The 25,187-nt window shown below is 40.8% G+C and overlaps 1 protein-coding gene across 2 annotated transcripts in view; it reads left to right on the forward strand.

Moving 5' to 3' along the window:
• The window catches only part of SLC16A10 (solute carrier family 16 member 10), a 132,035-nt gene extending 124,292 nt beyond the window's left edge, over window positions 1-7,743 (forward strand). The window contains exons 5-7 of one of the 2 annotated variants that reach the window (XR_007128224.1): window positions 1,575-1,803; window positions 5,090-7,035; window positions 7,087-7,743. Coding sequence is in view for 1 of the 2 variants with exons in the window: in XM_047734513.1 (XP_047590469.1) it covers window positions 1,575-1,803; window positions 5,090-5,322 (462 nt within the window). In the remaining variant the exon portion in view is untranslated. Of the gene's footprint in view, window positions 1-1,574; window positions 1,804-5,089 lie in introns of both variants that reach the window. The other variant, XM_047734513.1, reaches the window with a different exon arrangement.
• Window positions 7,744-25,187: the final 17,444 nt, after the last annotated feature.

Consider the following 25,187-nt stretch of genomic DNA (forward strand, 5'->3'; position numbering starts at 1 on the left):
TTAAGCAGCTGCCTTCGGCTCAGGTCATGATCCCAGCGTCCTGGGATCGAGTCCCACATCGGGCTCCTTGCTTGGCAGGGAGCCTGCTTCTCCCTCTGCCTCTGCCTGCCACTCTGTCTGCCTGTGCTCACTCTCGCTTCTCTCTCTATGACAAATTTAAAAAAAAAAAAATCTTTAAAAAGGCTGATGCTTTTTGAAACATTTCTTCTGCTGACTGGTGAACTGTCCAGTTTCATTTAGTTCTTTGTCTAAAATTGCCTGCTCCCTTTTGTGTACCCACCGTACTTGGAATATGCAACTATGGAATATCTAGAACACTCGATGTGCAGTCGTTTTCCATGTTCATCCCCCCACAACCGAAGGGTAAGGAACCAGGGTTTATTCACGTGGCACTGTATACAGCACAGAGCACAGAAGCTACCCAGTGGCAGGCGAAATCAAGTGTTTGGTTCTGTTAACTACTCTACCATTAAATGAAAGTGTTTCATGGCTCAGAATATTTCTCAGCCTTAAGTCTGTGCTTAAACAGGGTATATCTGTGCTGTATCACCAGAAGACAGTGTTTGAAAATATCATTAAATAATCACATTAATTTACATTATCAAATAAAATTGGATTACATAATTTAGCTCTTAGGATGTTCTAGTAGAATATGTTTATATTTTCATTTGCATATTATACATATTTCCTATGATAGTCAAAACTTAATTGGAATTTGAATAATCGAAATTCAGTACATATTTATGTAATACATAGCAAATCATAGATACTTATTTTAATCTCACTTGGTCTGAATATTTGGAATATGTCTGGAATATTGGCAGGCAACGTATTCTAAATTATTTAAATGTCTAAACCTTACGTCATTCTAGTCCCCAAGCTGGAAGCTGTGTGATGTGAAGTACTAAAGCTTGCTGGCATATTTTCCTTTTGTAGAGGACTAACGCTAATAGGGTATATATAACTTCAAAATCAGATGTTTGATGAATGAATTTGAGCTGATTCTCAAAGAACAAATATTTATTGAGTATCAACCAGGTGTAAGATTTTTTTTTTTTTAAGATTGATTGATTGATTGATTTGACAGATCACAAGTAGGCAGAGAGGCAGGCAGAGAGAAAGGGGGAAGCAGGCTCCCTGCTGAGCAGAGCACCCGATACGGGGCTCGATCCCAGGACCACCGGGCTCATGACTTGAGCTGAAAGCAGAGACTTTAACCCACTGAGTCACCCAGTTGCCCCATCAACCAGGTGTAAGATTCTTAAACCTTAGATTATCTACTCCAAATATGACTTTTGTACAGATTCTGACTTCAAAGAACTTACAGGCTGAAGGGGAAAGTAAGTAATAAAAATACTTATTTTACTCTTGTTCCTTTATGGAAATTTTGAGAAAGTGCTAGGGGAACTTAGGGGAGATGATTATGGGAGTTGATTATATATATAAAATCAAGGTGAATTGGGCCAGGGAGGCAACTAACCAATAGTTGGGCAAAAGTACTAAACATGTTGCTTGGTGATTGTAACATTCACTTTTCCTGAGAACAGAGTTGACATTGTGCTGTCTTGTCCTAGGTAATCTCCTTTCTCTTCATTGGTCTGATGTCCATGATGATTCCCCTATGTAGGGTCTTTGGGGCCCTCATTGCTGTCTGTCTCATCTTGGGTCTCTTCGATGGATGCTTCATTTCCATTATGGCCCCCATTGCCTTTGAGTTAGTTGGTGCCCAGGATGTTTCTCAAGCAATTGGATTTCTACTTGGATTCATGTCTCTACCCATGACTGTGGGCCCACCTATTGCAGGTAAATATGATGATTCTTCAGTAATTTACTATATGGAAAATATGATTTTTTGGTTGCCGGTCTTTTGCTTTTGTGTGTGCCTTACTGATAACAAATTTTTAATAAGACCAGCCTTGGATGACGTGTTGAAAAAGTTTGCTGAGGAGTTCCTCTTATCCTTATTGATACAAAACACACTCTATAAAATGTCCAATTGTAAGCTTCTGGGCTTTAAGCTTTCACAATGCCTATATTTCATTTAGTATATGTTTTGGGGAAATGGAAACACAGTTGCTTTTTAAAAAGAGATGAAGATTCTAAAAGATTTCTAAATATGTACGCTTTGTGTAAGAGATCATATCCCCGCCAGAAATAATTAATGGAAAATAGCATTTAGTGGAAACAACTGAAGTGTCCATCAGTAGATGGATACACAGAATGTGTATAGCTATATAATAGGATAGCATTCAGCCATAAAAAGGAAGTATTGTACCAATCAATACATGCCACCAGGGGGACGAACCTTGTGACCATTATGCAAAGTGAAAGAAGCCAAATACAAAAGGTCACACACTGTCAGATTTTATTTACATGAAATGTGCAGAAGAGGTAACTCCATAGAGGCAGAGAGCAAATTGGTGGTTTCCAGGGGCGGGAAGGAAGGGGAATTAGGGAATAACTAACTGCTTAATGGGTATGGCATTTCCTTCTGGTGTGATAAAAATATTTTGGGACTAGATAGAGGTGGTGGTTTTACAACATTGTGAATATGGTAAATGCCACAGAAATGGTTAATTTTATGTTCTATGAATTTTACCTTTAGAAATCTTCTGAATAGTATAAAGGTGCCTTGTGTTCAATATAACTTGGGTGCCCATGTGAATTATTAGGTTATGATTCGATAAAACTAGGATAAAGTTGAATTGTATGTATTGTCATCTGTGTCTCGCCTGTGAGTGGCCCAGCGAAAGCTCACTCTCCTATCCAGAACCACTCATATCTAGCAACTTTGCCAACTGGGAACGTAGTCATGAATAAGCAAACAATCACTAAAGGTCTCAGTTTCCCTGCAGGAGGACCCTCCAGCCCTTCCCCTGTCCCCCAGATAATACACGACTTCCACTATTTTTACACCTCACAAGCTTGGATTTTTAGGGTTTCCAAGTCTACAGCAGATTATAAGCAGCACTTTGGTAGGAATGCTGTTTGCAACTAGAAATAACTGAGAACAGACCAGTAACGGGAGATAACCGGAAACTTTCAAAGTAGGCCAAATAGGCAGCCACTGGCAGCTGAAAGCTCTTGGCTCACCAGGAGGTTCTGAGGGGTCACAGTATGACAGTCAGACATGATAATTAGTGCTCAGAAGGAGGAAAGGTATAGTTATACACAGAATATTCTGATTCAGAAGATAGGAAAATTGTATCTGCATATTGTTGTATCTGTATATTGTTGTACAATATACATTTCTAATTTCTAATACAATATCTAAAATTGTATCTGTATATTTTAGGTTTCTGTCTAGAATAAATGTACATTTTTTTTTAAGATTTTATTTATTTATTTGAGAGAGAGACAGTGAGAGAGAGCATGAGCGAGGAGAAGGTCAGAGAGAGAAGCAGACTCCCCATGGAGCTGGGAGCCCGATGCGGGACTCGATCCCGGGACTCCCAGGATCATGACCTGAGCCGAAGGCAGTCGTCCAACCAACTGAGCCACCCAGGCGTCCCAAATGTTCAGTTTGTAACTTTTTAAAGTTTGGATGTATAGAGAGAGAAATAGGAAATATAAGAACTGGTTATTTGGGGGGCTTTTTTACTTACAGTATTTAAAAATGCAAGGGTATGGATGTGAAATTATGTAAATTCAAACGCTTATGAATCAAATCATTGTTGAACAAAAGATTTGTTGCCGTGTAATTATTGTCTTGTATGTACATTTTTTTAATGTGTCAGTACTTAATGGACAAATTCTCGGCAGTTTATTTCAAAAAGTTAGATACTCAATTCATTGTGTTCCTTGGACATTTCGGATAACTGATGTTTTATTTTAAAAGCGACAAAAGTTTAAAAACACTAAGATAACTTTTAAAATCTGGGTTTTGCAGGGCACATGGCTGGCTCAGTTGGTAGAGCCTGTGACTCTTGATCTCAGGGTAGGGTGTTTGATCCCCATGTTGGGTATAGAGATTACTTAAGAAATAAAATCTTTAAAAAAAAATCTGGATTTTTCTAGAGAAATTAGAAATAAGGAGTATTCTGCAGTCACATGCTCTACCACTGAGCTATACCCCCAGAAATAAGGAGTATTCTGAATGAGAGTTTTCAGAAGCAGGGCCCAAGGAGCTATCAGACTGCCAAATGTTTTACTCCCATGTGCTGAAATATATTTAACAATCTAACTTTTTCATCTTAACTCTCAGATCTATAATTTTTCATGATTTTGAATTCTAATTTTATTTATCTTTTTAAAGATTTTATTTATTTATTTGAGGGAGGGGGGGGAGAGAGAGAGAGCGAGCGAGCGAGCATAAGCAGGGGAGCGGGGAGGAGCAGAGGCTGAGGGAGAAGCAGATTCCCCGCTGAGCCAGGATCCTGATGTGGGGCTTGATCTTGGGACCATAGGATCATGACCTGAGCCAAAGGCAGATGCTTAACTGACAGAGCCACCGAGGCGCCCCTTGAATCCTAATTTTAAATACCTTTATGTTATTTCATAAGCAAGTAGGCCCAAGAAAGTTTGCAATACAGACATTGTGGGATATGTGTGTATGAGAGAAGTTTCAGGCTGGTGGTTTATCCACCTTCCCCTGAAATAAGGACCATTATACCCTGGGTCACAGTACCCCAAAGGCCTCGGAACGGTTTTGAAAAAGCCAAAGCTTGGTTACAAATATTTTTTTCCATGTAATATCTTGGTACGCAAACCCAAAGACCTGTAGTCTGTGGCAAGATTAAAGATCTGAGATCTTTTTTCCTTTCTCATATCAGAAAAGGTTTATACTTCAGACCCATTTTTTTTTAAAGATTTTATTTATTTATTTGACAGAGAGAAAGAGAGATCACAAGTAGGCAGAGAGGCAGGCAGAGAGAGAGAGAGAGGGAAGCAGACTCCCCGTTCAGCAGAGAGCCTGATGTGGGGCTCGACCCCAGGACCCTGAGATCATGACCTGAGCTGAAGGCAGAGGCTTAACCCACTGAGCCACCCAGGCGCCCTTCAGACCCATTTTCTAAGAAATGTATGATTGATCTGAGACCCCTAGGAGCCACCCTTGTTCTCTCTCAGTGACAGTTTTTTCCCTTCCCAGGGTTACTTCGTGACAAGCTGGGCTCCTATGATGTGGCATTCTACCTCTCTGGAATCCCTCCCCTTATTGGAGGTGCTGTCCTTTGTTCTATTCCCTGGATCCATAGTAAGAAGCAAAGAGAGATTGATAAAACCACTGCAGGAGAAAAGATGGAGAAAATGTTGGAGAATCAGAACTCTCTGCTGTCAAGCTCATCCGGAATCTTTAAGAAAGAATCTGACTCTGTTATTTAATGTCTTACATACCTCCACCAGACTGAACTTGCTTTCAGAAGTTTAAGCAAGTTTTCCTTTTATATAAATTGCAAATTTCTTATTTTTTTAATTACATACTAGGAATAGCACAATAATGAGGAACTAGAACCCTTATTACTACAAGAACCATTTTCTGCCACTGAATAGCTAGCTGTCTGGCATTTCCTGAGTGTGCGGGCAGAGACTCTGGTATATGAAAACTTACGTCGGAAAGTCAAGTATTGTGAGCATTGATGCTATTTCAGTAAAAAGCAACTCTGGAAACTGTGAATGCTAATACGCTTGTACAAATATTTAAAAATACCTCAAGCTATAATGAAAGGGTTGCAATTTGGTTAGGACTGGAAATATTGTCTATTGTCTCACGTGATGTTTTTAATTCCGGTATCTCTGTTTTAATTTTTTCTGCTACTGGGAAACTTTTTACAAGATTGAAGCCTGGATTCTAGGTAATGTTAGATCTACCTAAACCTCAAGTCTGTGTTAAAGCTGCTTGCCTGCTGTTAAATAAGATCTGAAATTAAGTTATTTCGCCTTGATCCGGTGTCCAGGGAGCTTCCAGGAGCAGATGGTAGCACCGTGTTCAGATTCGTGCACGACACAGAAGGGATCCTGGTCATAAGGGCAGAGCAATTCGGGAAGCAGGCATTTCTTCCTCCTCCATTTGTTCCCTTTCGGTTTGCAGTGTGTTTTACTTAAGTAGCCAGAAACCCCCAAATTTCTGAACTTGTTTAAAGTGTAACAATAAAGTGAAATAGAATGAATGAAAGAGATTCTGACCATTTCACGTAGAATTTTTCTGACTTTGGGATTTGTTAGCACTAGGACGTGACATTTCCACAGAGTCCTACTGAGCATGTTATCAAGTTGGCAGTTTCAGGTACAAATGGGGAAAAAAAATCTTTGTATTTATGCAGAAAATATTTCTGATAGAAACAGTTGCTCAAATTCATTTATAAAATCAATAGGTCTTGAAAGATTAAAAGCACTTATAAAGAGAATTTCTGGCAAAATTTGCACTCGTTGGTATTTATCCCAGCACACTCCCCATTAACATTCCCAGATTTTTCTATTTATGCAAAGACACTTGCATAAATGTATTATTTTTAATATTTAATTTTAATTTTTAAGATTTTTTAAATTTAAATTTAAATTTAATTTTTAATTTTAATATTTAAAAGTATTAATGTTTTAAAGACCTAAAATTAAAACCAAAGTCATGCCATGACCCATACTCATCCACAAAAATAAAACTCATCTACAAAAAATAGGAATACTTTCCTCATCCTGAATGTTTCTTATTTATGTCTTTGAAAGTTAATATGCAAAGTATATTTAAGTCCTAAGTATAAATGTGTATTAGAGCTTCCTCAAATGTAGCTTGTTAACTTGGGAAGAATGCTGTCTTTTCTAAAGCACCTCCAGGATCCATCTGTTTTGAACTTCTCTGTAAGGACAGAGACTTAATCTCTTATCTTCCTACTTTTTCTTCCAGCATCTAATCTTTCTTTGTCTTTAGCTGAAACCTGAAGAACATAAGGATTTGTAGTTGTGGATGGGGGGTGGGCAGGCCACATAGGGGGCTAGAGGGAAGTGAGGTGGTTAATAAAACAGCTAGAAAACCCAGAATTTGAAAGTAGGAATGCTAAATGTACAATTTATTTTTAATAGGATTTTAAATGATTTTTGATTGTGAAGACATTCAGCAGTTTACTATGACATACACATGGTTGTAACTTTTAGTACCTCTGTATTTCATATTTAGGAAACTTGGGTAATTTGTCTTTTTGGAAGGTTATGTTGCTTAAAAAACAACTATATTTTGACCGTTCTGCCCTTTCATATTCTTATTTTAAGTTTTTAGAAAATGACTTAGGGGGCACCTGGGTGGCTCAGTCAATTAAGTGACAAACTCTTGATTTCATCTCAGGGTCATGAATTCAAGCCCCGCATCAGGCTCCGTGCTGGGCGTGAGTCTGCTTGAGATTTTCTCTCTCCCTCTGCCCCTTGCCACCCAACCACCCGTGCTCTAAAAAAAAAAAAAAAAAGAAAGAAAAAGAAAAAAAGGCTTAGAAATGACAATATATTATTGGGTTCTTTATTTATTCATGCCTAGTTATATAAAAATGTGCTTCCTCATTATTAACAGTGCTTTTGAGATCAGAAAAGTATACAACTAAGACCAATCATCAAACCTGCCATTATAAAAAAGTTTTTTTAATAGTTTTAGCATACACTCCTAAGACTTGTCCCTACCCCTGCCGATTTTACAGAAAGAATTCTAAAAGAGAAAATTAACTCGGTAGAGACCTCCAAAATGTTTCCCCTTTCAAAATTTGACTGATTTTAGAAAGGGAAAAAAAAAAAAGTAATCTGAAACTCAAAGGTTAGTTTCCATAACAAAAGAGCAAAGTGGGGCGCCGGGATGGCTCGGTTGGTTAAGCCTCAGGACTCTTGATCTCAGCTCAGGTAGTGATCTCTCAGGGTTGTGAGTAGTAATGTGGAGCCTACTTAAGAAAAAAAAAAAAAGCGAAGTAGCTGAAGTATTTATAGTAAAACCTAGATCTCAGAATATTGTGTTCATGTATAAAATTACACATATGCAGTTTTCAGTCAGATGGAATGAATTAAACAGTCCTATGACACTGAAAAATCTCTCCTATAATAGACTGTTATGGACAGTTCTTTGCTGTAATAACATAAAGTTAAAAAGTACAAAAGATGCTAAATTCTATAAAATTATATTTCATAACATGTTTGGTACAAAAAGCTCTAGAAGTCTTGAAGTTCTGCAAACTTAGAAATGACAAATACCAATATTCATAAGGATTTGTGTTTTAGAACAAGAAACGTTACCCTAATCTTTCCAGGTAAATCCTTTCTAATTTCTGAACCGTGTTAACTTTATTGCAAGAGAGTGACCTGGAGGGCCTAAATGTTTTTGTTCAATCCATGCAATTGAGAGGAAAACAGTAGAGTCAGAACTCTGCTTTCTATCTCATCATCCTGATTCTCAGAGAGAATCAGCAAATTCTCACATTCAGAAGGTTCTAGCATTTGAGGCCAACAATATAAGGGGAATAATTATTCCTCCTTAAAGAGACTCTGAATCAGACACCCATGGATCTTCCAGAAACATTTCAGTTAAAGCAGTAGATACTCTTGGTATCCATCCATTTCAGTAATAATAAACCACCTAGATTGATACTTTACTCAAAATTTATCAATTTCTTTGATCACAGTTGCAATCCATTGTCTGCAGTCCTACTAAGAGACTTGTAATGTCCACTCGAGGTTGCACAGGCTTGCATTAGGCTTCAAATTCTAGTCAGAAACAGAAGCAAGACTTCATTTGTACTTCCGGATCCACAGTACTTTTTTCTATGTGTTTGCAGAAGATCCCGTGGGCTCTGCCCAAGGATGAAGCAAACCGTAACTCTGTTAGCTTCAACTTTCTACACTTTTAAAAAAATTTTATTAACATATAATGTATTGCTTGCTTCAGGGGTACAGGTCTGTGAATCATCAGTCTTACACAATTCACAGCACTCACCGTAGCCCATACCCTCCCCAACGTCCATCACCTAGTCACTCCATCCCTTCCCTCCCCTCCAGCAACCCTAGTTCGTTTCCTGAAATTAAGAGTCTCATGGTTTGTCTCCCTCCCCGGTCCCATCTTGTTTCATTTTTTTCCCTCCCTTCCCCCCACGACCCCTGTCCTGCCTCTCAAATTCCTATCAGAGAGATCTTATGATAATTGTCTTTCTCTGACTCATTTCACTCAGCATAATACCCTCTAGTTCCATCCACATCATTGCAAATGGCAAGATTTTTGTGGGTTTTGACGGTTACATAGTATTCCTTAAAGTAAATGTACAATTAGTTGTAAAGTAAACACAGGTTTGTTTTTACTTCTGGTAATTCTAATCCTTTTAACTGCACTGAAGAATATTTTAATTTTTACCTTTGTTATTTATAAACCACTTTATGTCCAGATGACTGTTGCTGTTAAATCAAGAGAAAACTGAATAGAAAATGCAGTGAACAGGGGCAGGCCACGTCCAGCGTGGGTGGCACCGAGGGGGGTTCCCGGTAGTGCACTTTCCCGTTCTTTCTTACACTCTGCTTGCTTTTCCTGTTTTCTTTCTCCTTATCATTCTTTTTCTCTTTACTTCCCTCGTGCTTCAAAAACCTGCTGAGGAGTTCATTAACCTCCTTGCTTAGTTCTACTGGCTGCTTAGCAGCCCTACTTACTGGTACCTATGGCTTCAGAGAATGGAAGCCCATGCCACGTCATGTAACCTGGTGAATGGCTTGCTCTCAGCCTTGAACTAAAGAGTTCTATTGGTCTACACTGAAAACATTAATTATGTGATTAAAATCTGGGAAGGAAGTTCATATGACTAGCATCTTTTGTGCTAATATCTAGAACTTAAATGTTTAATGCTTTCAGAGAAAAGACTGTCAAATTCTTAACATGAGAATTTTCAGAGGGCATACTTTTTTACTTTGATTTTCATATTCTATTAAAGTTTTGCTAGATCTTAGCCTGAGAGCACGTTGTGGAGGATGCTTTGGAACGTAGCGTGCCCCTCACATGTGGTTCTTAATGAATCTGTGTTAGACTTTATGGTGAATGGTGTTAGAGTAAACTCCCAGAGTCTAGAGACACAAGTGGAAAGGAGAAGTTAATTAGCTCCAATTAAAAAATATGTTAACAATTTAAGTTTTAAACTCCTTAGGAAATTTCGAACACTGAAATCTTCATTGTTGCTGGCATAAACGTTAAGGAGCAATTTTTGTGTTAGGCTGCAAATTATTGCTTTTGCCAATGTGTGAAAAGGAGAAGGAAGTGACGTGTTCTTATTTTACATTTATATTCTTTAATTTGAAAGGCAAGTAGTATCTTAGCTAAGAGAAAAGAATCATCGTAGTTTAACTCTTAAAAACAAAATTCTTACCTTGTTACTAAAACAGAACAAGTGTGCCATTGGTAATGGTGATGTGGAGTAATGTGGAGTAAGAACACAGCAGAGAAGGCAGCCTTGCCAGTCTACTTGACTGACAATCATTAATTCTGCTCGGGTTACACTTACTGATTTTTGTTGATACTTAGGGGTAATCTGGAGCTGAGTTTGAGCATGGTTCCTGGGACAAAGATGAACAAGGCGGAGAGCAACAACAGACAGCTCGTGGGCTCACTGTAATTTTATAATCACAGCCTTTTTTATCAGTTTATTTATTGGCAGACACTAATGCTTTGTTTTATAAATACGCTATAGAGTGATGAGTTACAATCTCAGAAATAAAGGGCCAAATGCCCACAGCAAATGTGAAACCTGAAGACAACAATCCCAATTCCTAACCTTACATAAGTGTGGACTTAACCAGATGACTTTAGATGACTCCTCTCGAGACAATAAAGATCCATGAAACAATTCATTGCCCCATCTTTGAGTCACTCAAAGAAACCCTAAAACTTGGGATCTAGTTTACTTAGCTTGCCCTTTAAAAAATTATCAACTTTTCAATAATAAACATTAATCATCTTGATCTCTGTACCTTCAAGGAACTCTCCCACGGTACTATTTTCCTGACATACAATATAGGAGGCTACCTCATTTACAAAACAGAAGATTTCAATTTTTTGTTAGTGTGTTAGACATTGGGAATGAAATAAAACCTTTCTAAGTACTTGATCATGACAGGCCACCTACCTCAGCTTTCAGTGTCCAACTAAAAGCCCAGCTTAATCGAGTCGTGCTTAATCAGAAAGGAGCTAGTAGTGACTCTGAGATTAAAAGGCAAGGGAGTGCAAGGAATACCGAGGCCAAACTATCAGTAAAACTGCTTAGGTACTTTGTTCTGAGAAGTGGATATAAGAGGAACAAAAACAGAGTATTAACAAATGTGGCCTGTGGATAATGGGAAACAGGAAAACTGAAGAAATTTGTGACCCGTATAGAAAAATGAACACTTAGCGAAATGTTTCACCGGTAGCTTTTCAAACTACAGTGGCGGCTTAACAAAGTCTTATTTTCATTTGTGTTTTCTTTGGCACAGAAATGCGTACTCGCTGACAACAGATTACATGCTTGTGCCTTAACCATATAACTTACACCTTACATTCCTGCAGGAGGCACCCCTTTCCTAGCAGAACAGGGATCGTGGCAATGAACTTTTGTCTCACTGGAGTTTTACAAAAATGCTGTCGCTGAGTGTGGCAGTAGTGTAGGAGCCAACCCACAAGTTCCCAGTCTAATCAAAGATGTTTCTGGCCTTTCAGTATGAGTGCTATAAGAAGAGTATTCTGGAGTTGAATGTCACTAACCATGTGTGTGGTAGGAACTATCAGTATAAAATAACTTTCGGAAATCTAATGAAATCTGTGACACAATTTTGGAGCCTCTGGTACGTGACTTTTATTCTTTACTAAATAATACTTTTTAGTCTCTGTCCATTTTTAGAAGAGTGCATTTGTTAAATATGTTAAGTGTGGGTAAGCACACAAAGCCTTTTCTGTGAGGATCTTCCCTAAATGTAGTCTTCTGTAGTATACGCTAATATACTAGAAGGTTAATGGGTCACAGTATCTTTCATAATTCAGTCTATATTGGAGGAGTACTTCAGGGTCTGAGGGCTTCACGAGTGCTATTTTTTGAACCGCACACAATGAGCAGACTATATATTTGGTGCCTTTCTTCCTACCAAAGAAAAATTAGGTTAAAATTGGTGCTAAAGGTCATGTTCATTTCAAAATTATTTTTTCTTTAAAAAAAAAAAATATATATATATATATATATATCACAACAGGAAATGTGTAGGTCCAGCAATATTATGCATGTTATATTCTGTATATACAGCTAAAGGAAAAAAAAACCTCACCTAAAAAGCAATTGAGTTCTGATACCTACTTAGAGGTATATAATTTTCATTAACATGTAAGGCTTTAAAGTACAAAACTGAAAAGAAAATGATCACCAAATGAAAACTTAGTAATGAATATACCCTGAAGGTAATAACTTGGAGGAAAAAGTCCCATACAATGTTATATGTCCGTTATATCTCCATTAAAACATAAAAATAAAATAGTTGAAATAACATAAAACTTAAAAACTCCCTTGTCAATGTTTCTAGCACAAAGTTAGCTACTCAAAGTAGTCTTTAAGGGTGTATAGAAAAAAGTTTTATATATATTTTATTGTATATATATATTTATATGTTACAAAAAGCTTTCTAATGAGCTTGTTAAAGTGGATACTTTAAGCTATTTTTCAGGCTAAAATTAGAGTTAGGGGAGTCATCAGTCTTAAAACTTGGATAATGAGTTACATAAATTCTCACCAAAAGTATCATTGTTCATCTTTCAGATTTAACATAAAGACTTAAAGTAGTAAAGAATACATCTGGGTCAGTGTGAGCAAATCTCAGACCTATGATTTATTCCACGTTCTTAGTATCGTGGTTGTAGCCTACAAGATGACACCCACCTAAAATGCCACATGGGTCTCTGAGTCTTAAGGTCTCCTGAGTGGGATTCTGATGAAGTGAGTATAACAGGTTTTTATTTAACCCTGCTTTTATAGACTTCCTGAACTCTAGGAGGATTTTATAAATATAAATCGGAAAATGATACACTCTAGGAAATTAGGAAAATCATACATTTAGAATCTACCAGAGTATACGGGATTCTCTGTGAACTAATGATAACTCCTAACTAACCACTGTTAACCTGGGTTATGTGTGGAAGGGAGAATGGGGGCTTGTTCATGAGGAGTCACTGTACAGTAAGAGGAAATACCCCTTTACTAACTTCTGGATTGACTTAATTTATGTGGTTTGAGAACTGTAAGATTCCAAAGGCACTGTGCTGTAATGCTGGATAAATTTGCGTTTTGTCCGTTTGTTCTCCTACCAGTTTCTTTTAGCCTGAAAATGGTAGCTACAACAAACAGAACCCTACAGTATTAAGAGAGAGCGTGGATATTTTAAGTATCTCTTCATATAATATGACATTTTTCATATCAACTTATTCTAATGTTTATCTGAAAGGCAATTTCAAATTATGTGCATATTTTCAAAGTTAGAAAAACATGCTATATCTTAGACATCAAAACCAAATTATGCCAAGTGCACGCTGTACACCGCGGTGAGGCTCTGCTTCCCTGCCTACACGGATGCCATTTTTGGTACAACAGTTGCTTAAATAGAGATCACGATGTGAAATAATTATGCTGGGTTTGATCAGTATGCAGCGTTTTAGTACTTGCATTTAAAAAATGTTTTTTTTTCTTTCCAAAGAGTGTAATTTATAATTGGTTTTTTATAATGTGCAATTTCATATAGATAACCAAAACCTTTTTAATGGAAAGAGCTTTGTAATCATTTGGAGAATAAAATCATTTTACTGTGGAACAATGTGGTATTCTCAGTAAATACAATTAAAAACTGTTAGCAAATTTCTGTAAGGCTTTGTGATTATATTTATGGAATTCCCTGGGGAGATGAGGGAAGGAAAAATTACTGAAGTGAAAGAAACCACCTGTGTTGAATGAAAGCAAAATCAGCTGTGTGCCTTTTAAGCTGCACACATGTATTCCAAATGTGCTTGGGTATTGTTACCTCTGCTGGGCGGGTGACGGGGAGAGAAATTATCCCAAAGCATGGGAGAGTCCAAAAGCGATTTCTATCTGAACCTCTTCTTTATAGATTGATTTACATTACTGTTTTGCTTATACTGATTAAATTTCTTGCATTCCGCTGCTACCTGGGACCTCTGACTCTCTGACATTTCAGGGGATGATGCAGAAGCGGGCTGGCATTTGGGTGGATGCCCACTGCGAGAAAAACGGACTCCGCAGTCAGAGGATGTTTATTACTGGATGTGCCCTGACCACAGAGCAAATCATCATTTTCACTGAATGTTGCTGAAGAGATCTTATACATTAAACTCAAGAATATGGAATTGTGCTATATCGTTTATCCCAATAATTATTCATTTATTTTTAAAAAGATTTTATTTGGGGCGCCTGGGTGGCTCAGTGGATTAAGCCTCTGCCTTTGGCTCAGGTCATGATCTCAGGGTCCTGGGATCGAGCCCCGCATCGGGCTCTCTGCTTGGCAGTGAGCCTGCTTCCTCCTCTCTCTGCCTGCCTCTCTGCCTACTTGTGATCTCTCTCTCTCTCTCTCTGTCAAATAAATAAATAAAAATCTTTAAAAAAAAAAAGATTTTATTTATTTGAGAGAGAGGATGAGTGGAGGTGGGAGGGGCAGTGCAGAGGCAGAGGGAGAAGCAGGCTCCTGGCCAAACAGAGAACCCCATATGGGGTTCGATTGCAGGACTCTGGGATCATACCCCGAGCTGAAGGCAGATGCTTAACCGACTGAGCCACCCAGGTGCCCCAACTCCAATAATTATTTACATGCCTGGGCATAGGTGCAAAAATATAGGGGCCCCTGGAGGGCTTTTGAGAAAACCAGGAGAGAATGGATATGAGAAATTGTTACTGATCCTAAGCGGGATAAAATTCACTCTCCTGGGAAAATAATTTTTATAGGAAAAAAAGGAATTCTAATGTATACAGGAAGCCAAATTTTTCTAGAGACATAGCTCAAATAATTACAGTATCGGACTTAACATAGAAAGTTCTCAAATCTCCAACTAACAAATCTAAATGAGTTCTTTTTTTAAATGCTTGAGTCGCAAGTCGTTTTGAACTCTTTCAGGTACGGCAAGCTCACTAACCCTACCCCAAATAGTGGTTTCCTCCTAGCTGGGCCCTTTGCTTCCCACAGTCACACCATTCAGCTTAACCATGCATCCTTGTCTCCAGCATCTATGAGCCTCCCTGGTCACTCTTGGACTTCTGACAGTTACTCCAGCAAACGGCTTTTGGTCCAATGTTCAATGTTCATGGGGAGCAACTTTATTTCCACTCACACTCAACAGCAACACCTGGGACCTTGTCATCTCTGCAAATGGCTCCATCTTTGAAATCTTTAATATCATCCCTCTCTTACCGTGACTTATGATCACTTTATTCCCTCTTTCTCACTTCCACTTGGCCTGCCCTTCAACTCTGAGCTCTTCTTCCTGTTGGCTCCATCCCTCACAATCCGCACTCCCTCTCAGCATCCCAGATCTGTTCTCTCTCAACTCTGTTCCCTACCCTTACTCCTGGGATCGAAAAAAAATCCAAATAGCTCTCTGAATATTTAGCTCACTAGTTGCCCCTACATCTCCCACCCTGCAAATTAAACACTTCCAGCTTCCTTAAGCAGATCGTTTCCATCAGCATAAATACACGCTTTTATTTCTCCCATCTTGGTGGGGAAAAGACCTCTTTTAAAAAACCCATGTGCCCCCTGCAGCTACTGTCTCGTTTCTTTCCATCCATTTAGAAACGGCCAAAAGGAAAAAGACTTTGAAAAAATTTCTACTCACTCTTCAATTTTATCTCCTATTCTCTTTGAGCGTCTGAGGATTTTGCCCCTACCACTCTGCTGAAACTGCCCTTCTCAAGGTCACCACTGACCACCATGTCGCTAAATCAAGCCGTCATTTTTCAGTCCTCATTTTATTTGAATGATCAGGAGTGGTACAATGGGCATCAATTTCTGATCCCTGAATCAGGCTTCCCGTGCAACACACCTACCTGGCTTTCCCCCTTCCTTGCTAGCCACTCCATTTCAGGCTCCCAGCTCTAAACACGGAGAGTGCATCCCAGCTTCTCTAAGCTACCTCCACGCTCCCCCACGCAGTGGCCGCCCCAGCTCCTGAGTGGACTTGCTACCTACATCAGCCGTGGAGCACACGCCTCACCCTTTGACTCCAGACCCTTAGATCCAACTGCCAACCCAGCACCTCTAAACTGAACGACCAAAGAATCTCCCAATTTAACATATCCCAAACCAAGTTCCCAAGATTCCCCCCCAAATTTGCTTCTTTTGCAGCTCTCCTTGTTCCGGTGAATGGCAACTTTATTTTTCTGGTTGTGTGGACCAAACACCTTTGAGTTATCCTCACCCCCTCTCTCCTACTCTCGCACACACTGCTGGCCTGCCAGCAAGTCCCATGGGCTCTACCTCCGAAATATGTCCAGAGCTGGCACGTTTCACTACTGCCACCTGCTACCACGCTGACTCGCGCCATCAGGGTCTCTTTTGTCCTTTGTTCCCTTCCCTTGCTTCCCCCTCTGTTCTCTACAGAACAGCCAGCATGACCCAGTCACAACGTGGCAGGCAAAGCCAGTCCTCTGCTCAGAACCTTCCTGAGGCTACCTCAGAGAAAGCCGAGAAGCCAATGCTACACTAAGCATTAACTAACTCGAATTAAAAAAAAAAATTAAGTTAAAAATAAATAAAAATAGAAACAATGACTTGGAAGGAAGGAAGGAACAAAGAGAAAGAAGAAAAAGAAGCTGAAGTCGTGCCATGATTGGCAAAGCTCCCCTCGTTCTGGCACCTGTCATGTCTGTGTGTGTGTCCTGCTCTCTCCTCCTGAGCCACCTGCCTCCTTGCACCGCACCCTCACACTGCAGCCCCTTGCCCCGGCTGCTCGGCCCCCAGCTATACACCTGGATTGCTCCGTCATGTCCCTTAGGGCTTTGCTGAAAAGTCTTCTCAATGAGGCCTCCCCTGCCCTTTAAAATTGAATCTCCCCTCCCTGACCCTTCCCTGTCCTGCTCCCCGAGGTAACTTTTTTTCTCTTTAGCTGGTGGTGGGGGGTAGGGTGGCCTGGGGGTATGTGAAGTCTGGGACAGGTGAGCAGCGGAAGCCACCCTCTGCGGCGCAAGTGAGCTGAGGCTGGGTGTGGGGGGGAGTAGATGTGCAAATCGAGTTAGGGGGCTATTGTCAGCCCGAGGCCTGGAGTCCGCTTCTGGGAGGACCAAGTGAAGGTGGTTACTGGGCCCAGGCAAGGTCTGTGACATTGTGATAGACAAGGGACTAGGCACAGCTCTGGCAGAGCACCCCTAGAGGGAACAACTCCTCTCCCCTTACCCTCATGACCCGTGCCATCAGGGTCTCTGCAACGAGGGCAAGAGAGAGCAAAATGAAGCCCTGGACAACCAGACGCCCCCTTCCTCTGACCATGTCCCTCCTGCGCCCCCTACTGAGAGGTTTAACCGTGTGCTCTTCTGAACCTCTTCACCTACGGGAGAATTTACTTCCTTTTGTGATTAAATATTGAGAAGCTCAGATGTCCAGTACATGCCAGTATAGTACTTGATCTAACAGCCACAAACGTAACGCATTCTAAGAGAATCTGTGGACAAAGTCAGAAAATCTCACCCCTAAAATGGAAGGGGGACATTCACGGTTTGAAACTGGTGAGAATGGAGCTGATACGGATAGGAGTAGCTATTTGTGCAAATCGTCTGTGGAAGTAACGTGCTACAGTAACAATTTATAAAGATACTGTTGATAAGACTAGGGCACAATCCAGATCTCAGACAGATCTAGGTCATCTCCCTGAAAGGAAAGATAGAAACTTTAAATCCTTACAATCAGGGCTAAACTTTCAGAAGACTTGGAATGCAGAAGTCAAGTGTATTTTTAAAAAGAGCATCAGAGGACAAGAATTTGTCACTATATTCCCAACACTTCTAGGATTCTGATTTTGCTACTACAGCCAAAAAATAAGCCTGATCATGGAAAATGGCAATTTATCTGCTTCTAAAGTTCTAAGGATATATATAAATTCCTTCTCCTCAATGTTTTGCTCTAAAAGATAAATTTGAAATATAGTGGTCAACAAACTTTTTCTGTAAAGGGCCAGATGGTAAATATTTTAGACTTTTCTGGTCATGAAGTCTCTGTCACTGCTACTCAATTCGGTCACTGTAGTGCAAAACTAGACCATAGATAATGTGCAGATAAATATGTGTGGCTGTGTTCCAATAAACCTTTATTTACAAAAACAGGTTGTGGGCGGATATGGCCTGTGGGCTTTAGTTTTCTGACCACTAACTAACCTATCATTTGATGTCTAGATTGGCCCAACTAACCAACTCACTGGGAAGGGGTGCCCTGGGAACACTAGACACAGGTTTGCAGATCCACGTCTTTGGGTCTGGTCATATCAGTTAGTTTTCTAGAAGCTGACCAGCTCTGGATGAACTAACAGTTGAGTTCATAACCTTGGAAAGTTGTTCTCTGAAAGACCGGACCTTGGGGTCTAGTGTGAACAGCTCATCTGTCTCATTCATTATTCTCTCTCTCTCTCAAACTCTCTTCCTCTTTTCACCATCTCTAAATGACAGCACCCATATACTGATTTTTATCTTTATTATTAATAGGATTTAATATGTTCTGCTAGCCAAATAGGGCTTTTATTTTAGGTTTAATAGTTGGTCTATATTTAAAACACTTGAGTACAAAAGAAAATCTTCAGTTATAACAATCCAGGTGTTACCATGAAGAGTTGTTACCTGCACTAAAACCCCAAAACATTATGAAAGATATTATTTTTTGCCATCTCAGGCTGCCATAACTAAATACCACAGACTGGGTGTCTGAAACGACAGGAATTTATTTTTCACAGGTCCAAGATCAAGGTACTGACTAATTCAGTTCCTTGGGAAGGTGTTCTTCTGGCTTTCAGAGAGTTGCCTTTTCTGTGTCCTCACAAGAGAGCTCACTGGCTCTGGTCTCTCTTCCTCCTCTTCTTCTTCTTCTTTTCTTTTTTTTTTTAAATTTTATTTATTTATTTGACAGAGAGAGATCACAAGTAGGCAAAGGAGCAGGCAGAGAGAGAGGAGGAAGCAGGCTCCTTGCTGAGAAGAGAGTCTGATGTGGGGCTTGATCCCAGGACCCTGGGATCATGACCTAGAGCCGAAGGCAGAGGCTTAACCCACTGAGCCACCCAGGTGCCCCTCTCTTTCTCTTCTTATAAGGACACTAATCCCTTCCATGGGGCCCTACCCTCACAACCTCATCTAAACCTAATTACCTCCCAAACAGCCTCCCTCCAAACACCAGCACATGAGGGGTCCGGGCAACAATATAACTTTGCAGGGCGGGGATAACTGTCCAGAGCTGATTATTTGTTTCCTTCTGAAATCACCTTCAAAGAAGCCAGGCAAGAGTTGAAAACCTAACCAGGGGCTCCAATAAACTGTTACTGAGTAATGCTTTCGAGTCTACAACTCATGTTCCCTAATTGTCCAGGAACATAGTCGTACCATAAGCTACTTGCGGTACCTGGCATTATATAAACCAGGTAGAGGCTGGGCATCAGGAAGATGCTATTTTGGCAGGTGAGGCCCGTGGCCGGGCCTTACCTCCTCATTCTTGTGGCCTCCCAAGCCCTGTGCTTTGACTTCTCAGCTCAGCTCCTGTTCTTCACTGGGCTCTTTTGCTGAATGACTCAGTTTGACTCATTCTCATGGATTTTGACTATCTCAGCTCCCTTCGCTGGGCTCTCAACAAGTCCACCCACTGAAATAATAGATACAAAGCATTTCCGTGTCAAGCTGGTGGGCGATTGAGCTGACCCTACCCCCCCCCCCCCAAGAGCTGGGTGAGGTGGGCATTTTCCACTGTACAGGATTTCTCTCTCAGAAGAAACCTCAAAGTTAGATTTCAGTTCTTAGGGCCGTATTTTTCGCATCATTTGGGCCTTCCCTGTATCAAGATTAGAACCAATGGGTGGTGTGGGGTGAGACAGGGAGCAGTTTAGCCCACTTAAAATCTCCTTTAGTTGCTTACCCTTGGCCACTCTAAATAAAGCTACAATTGAAGTAAAAATAGTTTATCTTGAATACGAGTCCCCTAACTCTCCCACCTTCTGACCAGATGGTCATCTTATACCTTCATCTATAGAAATTCTGAAGCTACCATCCAGCACGCATGCACAGAAGAAAACACACACTCACACACACACACACACACACACACACACACACACACACACACACACGATCATGGGAATTGTTGCCTCCATACCTACCCTTCTGTTCCGACCAAGCCACTCTAGTGCAAATGCAGTGATCACTTCACTAATTGGTGGAATAAAACCACCGAAGTTATTTCTGTTTCTCTAGATTCTTCTACTCCAGTTCAACCGGCCAGTTCTGTCTGCTGATGTTCTTAGTCCTCTGCTTTCATCATGATACTGTTACTACTCACAAACCCGTCATAGCTTCCTAAAGTCAAAAGACTAGGTCTTCAGTTTGGTTTTCAAAGTTCTTCACAGACGCTCCCTGGTGGTCTAGTGGTTAGGATTCAGCGCTCTCAAAGTTCTTCACAAATGCCTTTCCAGACTTACTTTTTACCACTTAGTTAAAGTGGGCAACTCATTATTTTTAACTCCACATTGGAGTTAAAACTCCAAAGCAAATTTTCCTTCTGCCCTTCAGGTACTCCATCCACTTTGATTTCTTGGTGCAAATTCCCAAGCTTTTTCTGCCTTAATATTTCAATTTGACATATTTTGAATAATTTGTTTACCTCCGACTTTATTAAATTCCTTCTTCACTGACCTAGGGTTCGCTCTCAATTCTTCCTTGATGTCTACAATGGAACTTTTCAATGACTCTTTTAGATCCTAGTTTTGGTTACAAGAATTTTGTTAAAGAATTATTAAAACACAGCTCTCTCCCTGCTCTCTTTCCTGCTCCTCTCTAGTGAATTCTTCCAACACAATCGGAAAATCCTTAACCTAAGGCCCACACAACCAGAAACCCTGCTTGCTCTCTCATTTTCTACCAACCTTCCCTTCACCCATGCTGCTCCAGCTATGCCTGCCTTTTTATTTCTAGAACACACCGAGCTCACTCCGGCTACTGGATCCTTGTAGATCTGTTCTTCCTGGCATGCTCTTCCTGCCTGGCTGGTTCCCTCACTTCAGTTAGGGCTCGGTTCAAATGTCACTCACAGACGCCTTCCCCAACACTATTTTAATTTCCCTCACTTGCTGCCCCCTTTGTTCTGCTTTATTTTTCTCTATGGTACTGATCACTATAGACACATTACAAATGCATTTGTTCATTTTCTACCTTGTCCACGAGGGCAAGAACTTTTGTCTGCTTTTTTCACTGTTAGATCTCTGCCTGGCACAGACTGGGTATTTAATAATTATTTAATGAGTAAATCGATGAACGGGTGGGCTTTTATATAGTTTGCATAGAAATTTAAAAAAAAAAAAACAAAAAAACCCAACCTGCTACTGGTGTTTGTTCCTAGTTTAGCAACATACCAGTCCCTGTCATTGTGGGGATTTCTGCAGAGGTGTTGGTCTTCTCCCAAGCAGAGGGTGGCAAGCGCAGTATTAGATGGCAGGGATTAACCCAGAACAGCTTGGCTCCTGAGCAGAGCAGAGTGGCATCCAGCCCTGGGTCGGTGGCTGCCTCCAGCGGAGGAAGGATGTATCTCTTACAGATACATCTGTATTTTTTTTTTAATATGGACGACTCCAATTGCTCCCGCAGCACTTAGTACTTTAAGAAATGTTAGTCTATTTTTTTTTTTTAAGATTTTATTTATTTGTCATAGAGAGAGAAGCGAGAGCGAGCACCGGCAGACAGAGTAGAGTGGCAGAAAGAGGCAGAGGGAGAAGCAGGCTCCCTGCCAAGCAAGGAGCCCGATGTGGGACTCGATCCCAGGACGCTGGGATCATGACCTGAGCCAAAGGCAGCCGCTTAACCAACTGAGCCACCCAGGCGTCCCTGTTAGTCTATCTCTATTTGAATCTACAGTGGCCCATCTCTCACTCTGGGTTGCTTTATTTTTATTCTCTTGATAAGTCGATTTTGGCTTCTAACAGTACAGTAAGCCAAAGATCTTATCTTATCAAAACAGCATAGGAGGCCTTATGATGGCAGATCAAAGGGTCCTATAGTCTTGAATGTTACCATGAATCCAGTTAAAGGAAATTCTAAGTTTCTATTTTTTTAAAAAAGGAAATTTGGGGCACCTGGGTGGCTCAGTGGGTTAAGCCTCTGCCTTCCGCTCAGGTCATGATCTCAGGGTCCTGGGATCGAGCCCCGTATCGGGCTCTCTGCTTGGCAGGGAGCCTGCTTCCCCCCTCTCTCTCTGCTTGCCTGTCTGCCTGCTTGTGATCTCTCTCTGTCAAATAAATAAATAAAGTCTTTAAAAAAAAAAGCATTCATTCAACCTTTAAAAACAAGCAAAAAAAGGAAATTTAAAAATCAGTAAGTTTTAATTTTATTTTTCAAAAAAAGATTTTATTTATTTGAGAGAGTGGGGAGTGGCAGCAGAGGGAGAAGCAGACTCCCCACTGAGCAAGGAGCCTGATGCAGGACTCAATCCCAGGACCCCAAGATCGTCACCCAAGTGAAGGCAGATACTTATCCACATGAGCCACCTAGGTGTCCCTAAGTTTTAATTTTTAATGAGATAAAAAAATTCCACCAGACGCCCATGTCAGATACTTTCAGTACTACTTTGAACTTTTCAAAGCACATAGTGCAAACAAAAGTTATCTTACTGAGGGGGCGCCTGGGTTCAGTGGTTGAGCTGGGACTCTTGGTTTCTGCTCAGGTTGTGATGTCTGGGCTGTGGAATCGAGCCCCTATGTCCCTGAGTCAGCCTCCAAGCTCAACGGGGAGTCGGCTCGAGATTCTCTCCCTCTTCCTCGGTTCCTCCCCGGCTCACACACTCGCAAATAAATTCTTAAAAAAAAAAAAAAAAAAAGGCTCTATTTATTTTCAACTGAAAGAAAATGGCACCTCAACATTTTATTTCTCCTGAATTGTCTCACACAAAAAATTTATCCTCACTATTAGCCTAAAGAGAAACCTGAACAAAACAGTACCCTATTTTCATCACACCTTTTTTCTTAAAAGGTGGTGAGTGACCTCTGGAGGCAATTGGACAAACTATCCTGCTGCTTTCAGGAGTGAAGTGGGGAGAATTAGAAAGTAGATCCTTTCATTTAGAGGTTTTTTGTTTTGGGGTTTTTTTTGCAAGTTTAATCAGGATGAATTAAAGCCTTTAACTAAAATTAGTTAACTGAATTGAACCTCAATTCAGTTTAATAATATTTATTAAGTATGTAATACAATGCTACAAGGGAGATAGAGACATAAAACTTTGGGGTTACAATCCACCAGGAAATGAAAGATAAGTGCTAAAATATTTATAATACAAGCTAGAATGTGTAAGAAAATTGAGCAGTGGCACAACTACACATGAATTCAGATTTTTGGTAAGGGTGACCAGAGAAAGTCTACTACATTCAACAAACATTTCCTGAAGACCCACTTTGCGCCAGGCACTATGCTAAAGGATAAACAAGACACGGTGCCTTCCCTTCAATACTCTGAGTATGGTAGGGAAGATGACACATAAACAGGAACATTCTGGATGAAACAGTAGGTGGACTATTAGTATTACGGAGAGGAGGGTCAGGAAAGGCTGGCTAGAGGAGGTAACAGCTAAGTGGATTCTTTTTCTTTTCTTTCCTTTAAAAAAAAGATTTTATTTATTTATTTCAAGAGAGAGCATGAGCTGGGGGAAGGGCGAAGGGGAGGGCAAGGGGGAGAATCTCCAGTGACTCCATGCTGAGCGGCCTTGGGTCTCCCCACGGGGGCTCCATCCCATGATCCTGAGATCATGACCTGAGCCAAAACCAAGAGTCGGACCCTCAACTGACAGCCACCCAGGCGCACCACACCTAAGCAGATTCTTTTTTTTTTAAATAATATTTTTATTTTTTATAAACATATAATGTATTATTAGCCCCACGGGTACAGGTCTGTATGTACACATACCCTCCCCAATATCCATACCTAAGCGGATTCTTAAAGGTGGGAATAGTTCTGGTATAGCTTTGGCATCATAAGGCTACTTCTGTCCATCTCTCCCGCTAATCACAACTAAAAACTCATGACAAAATACAGACAACGACTGCCCGAGGACTCTGAAAAAGTACAAGACTGTGAAGGGGAGGCACAACTTGGAAAAGGAACCCGTCAGGGGATGGGTTTCCTGGCCTTTTCCCCTCTTGTCGTTTCTGTCCTAAGGAGAGACCCCATGTGGGAACTGTTTGGCTGCATGAGTAGCTAACTCTGTGACAGAAACTCTGTCTCTCCATCCAGGGATACCGAGGGCAGGTCCAGTGAACTGAGAAGAGGGGCCTCTGTGAGTTGGAAAGTGAGCAGGGAGGAAGGAGAGGACAGGGTCACCAAAGGGGTTTCCTAATTTTGTGTAGGAACCACTGTCAGTCTTGGGTTCACTGCTGACTTGCACTTGTCTGCAGGAGCCCCAAAGCAGCACAGCACAGCAAAGCCTTTGACAACCAGCAGTTAATCATGGGCCAACTCTCAGTCCAACCCCTGAGTGGTACATGCTCAGGACAGACCCAGAGCAACAGAGCAGAGGCTTTGAAAACTGAACTGAGATTGAAACCAACAACTACAGAAGGCGATGCAAAACCTGTAATGTGAACCCCACCCGGGCGCTTGCCTGCTTAAACATACATTCTCCAGAGGAGGATTTTCACAGGATCCGGGGCAGCACCACGTTAACGGTCACTATGTTCAAGAGGCGAGAGGAAAGGGCCTGTGTAAAAATTAATAGGAGGAAACTTTGCTTAAAATGACGGCAGGAGGCCAGCAGGGGGAGCTCTCGTGCTCTTGCTGCTCGTGGTCACCTGCCGCTCTCACAGCAGGAGACATTCGTTGCTCTGGAGCAAGCTGGGTACTGCTTCTAAATACTACCTTACTCTCCTAGCAGGAAGAGAGGCTTTCCTCCTCCTCTGGCAGCAGCCCCGTCAGTGAGAGACTGTCACAACTCAGCCATGAAAAGCCACTATACTTTGAATTCCCACTTCACCCCAATGGACTTTTGTTTGTAGCAGTTCTCCCAACTTCCCCCCTCTC

Source organism: Lutra lutra, chromosome 6 (genome assembly GCF_902655055.1).
Source record: "Lutra lutra chromosome 6, mLutLut1.2, whole genome shotgun sequence".
NCBI lineage: Eukaryota > Metazoa > Chordata > Mammalia > Carnivora > Mustelidae > Lutra > Lutra lutra.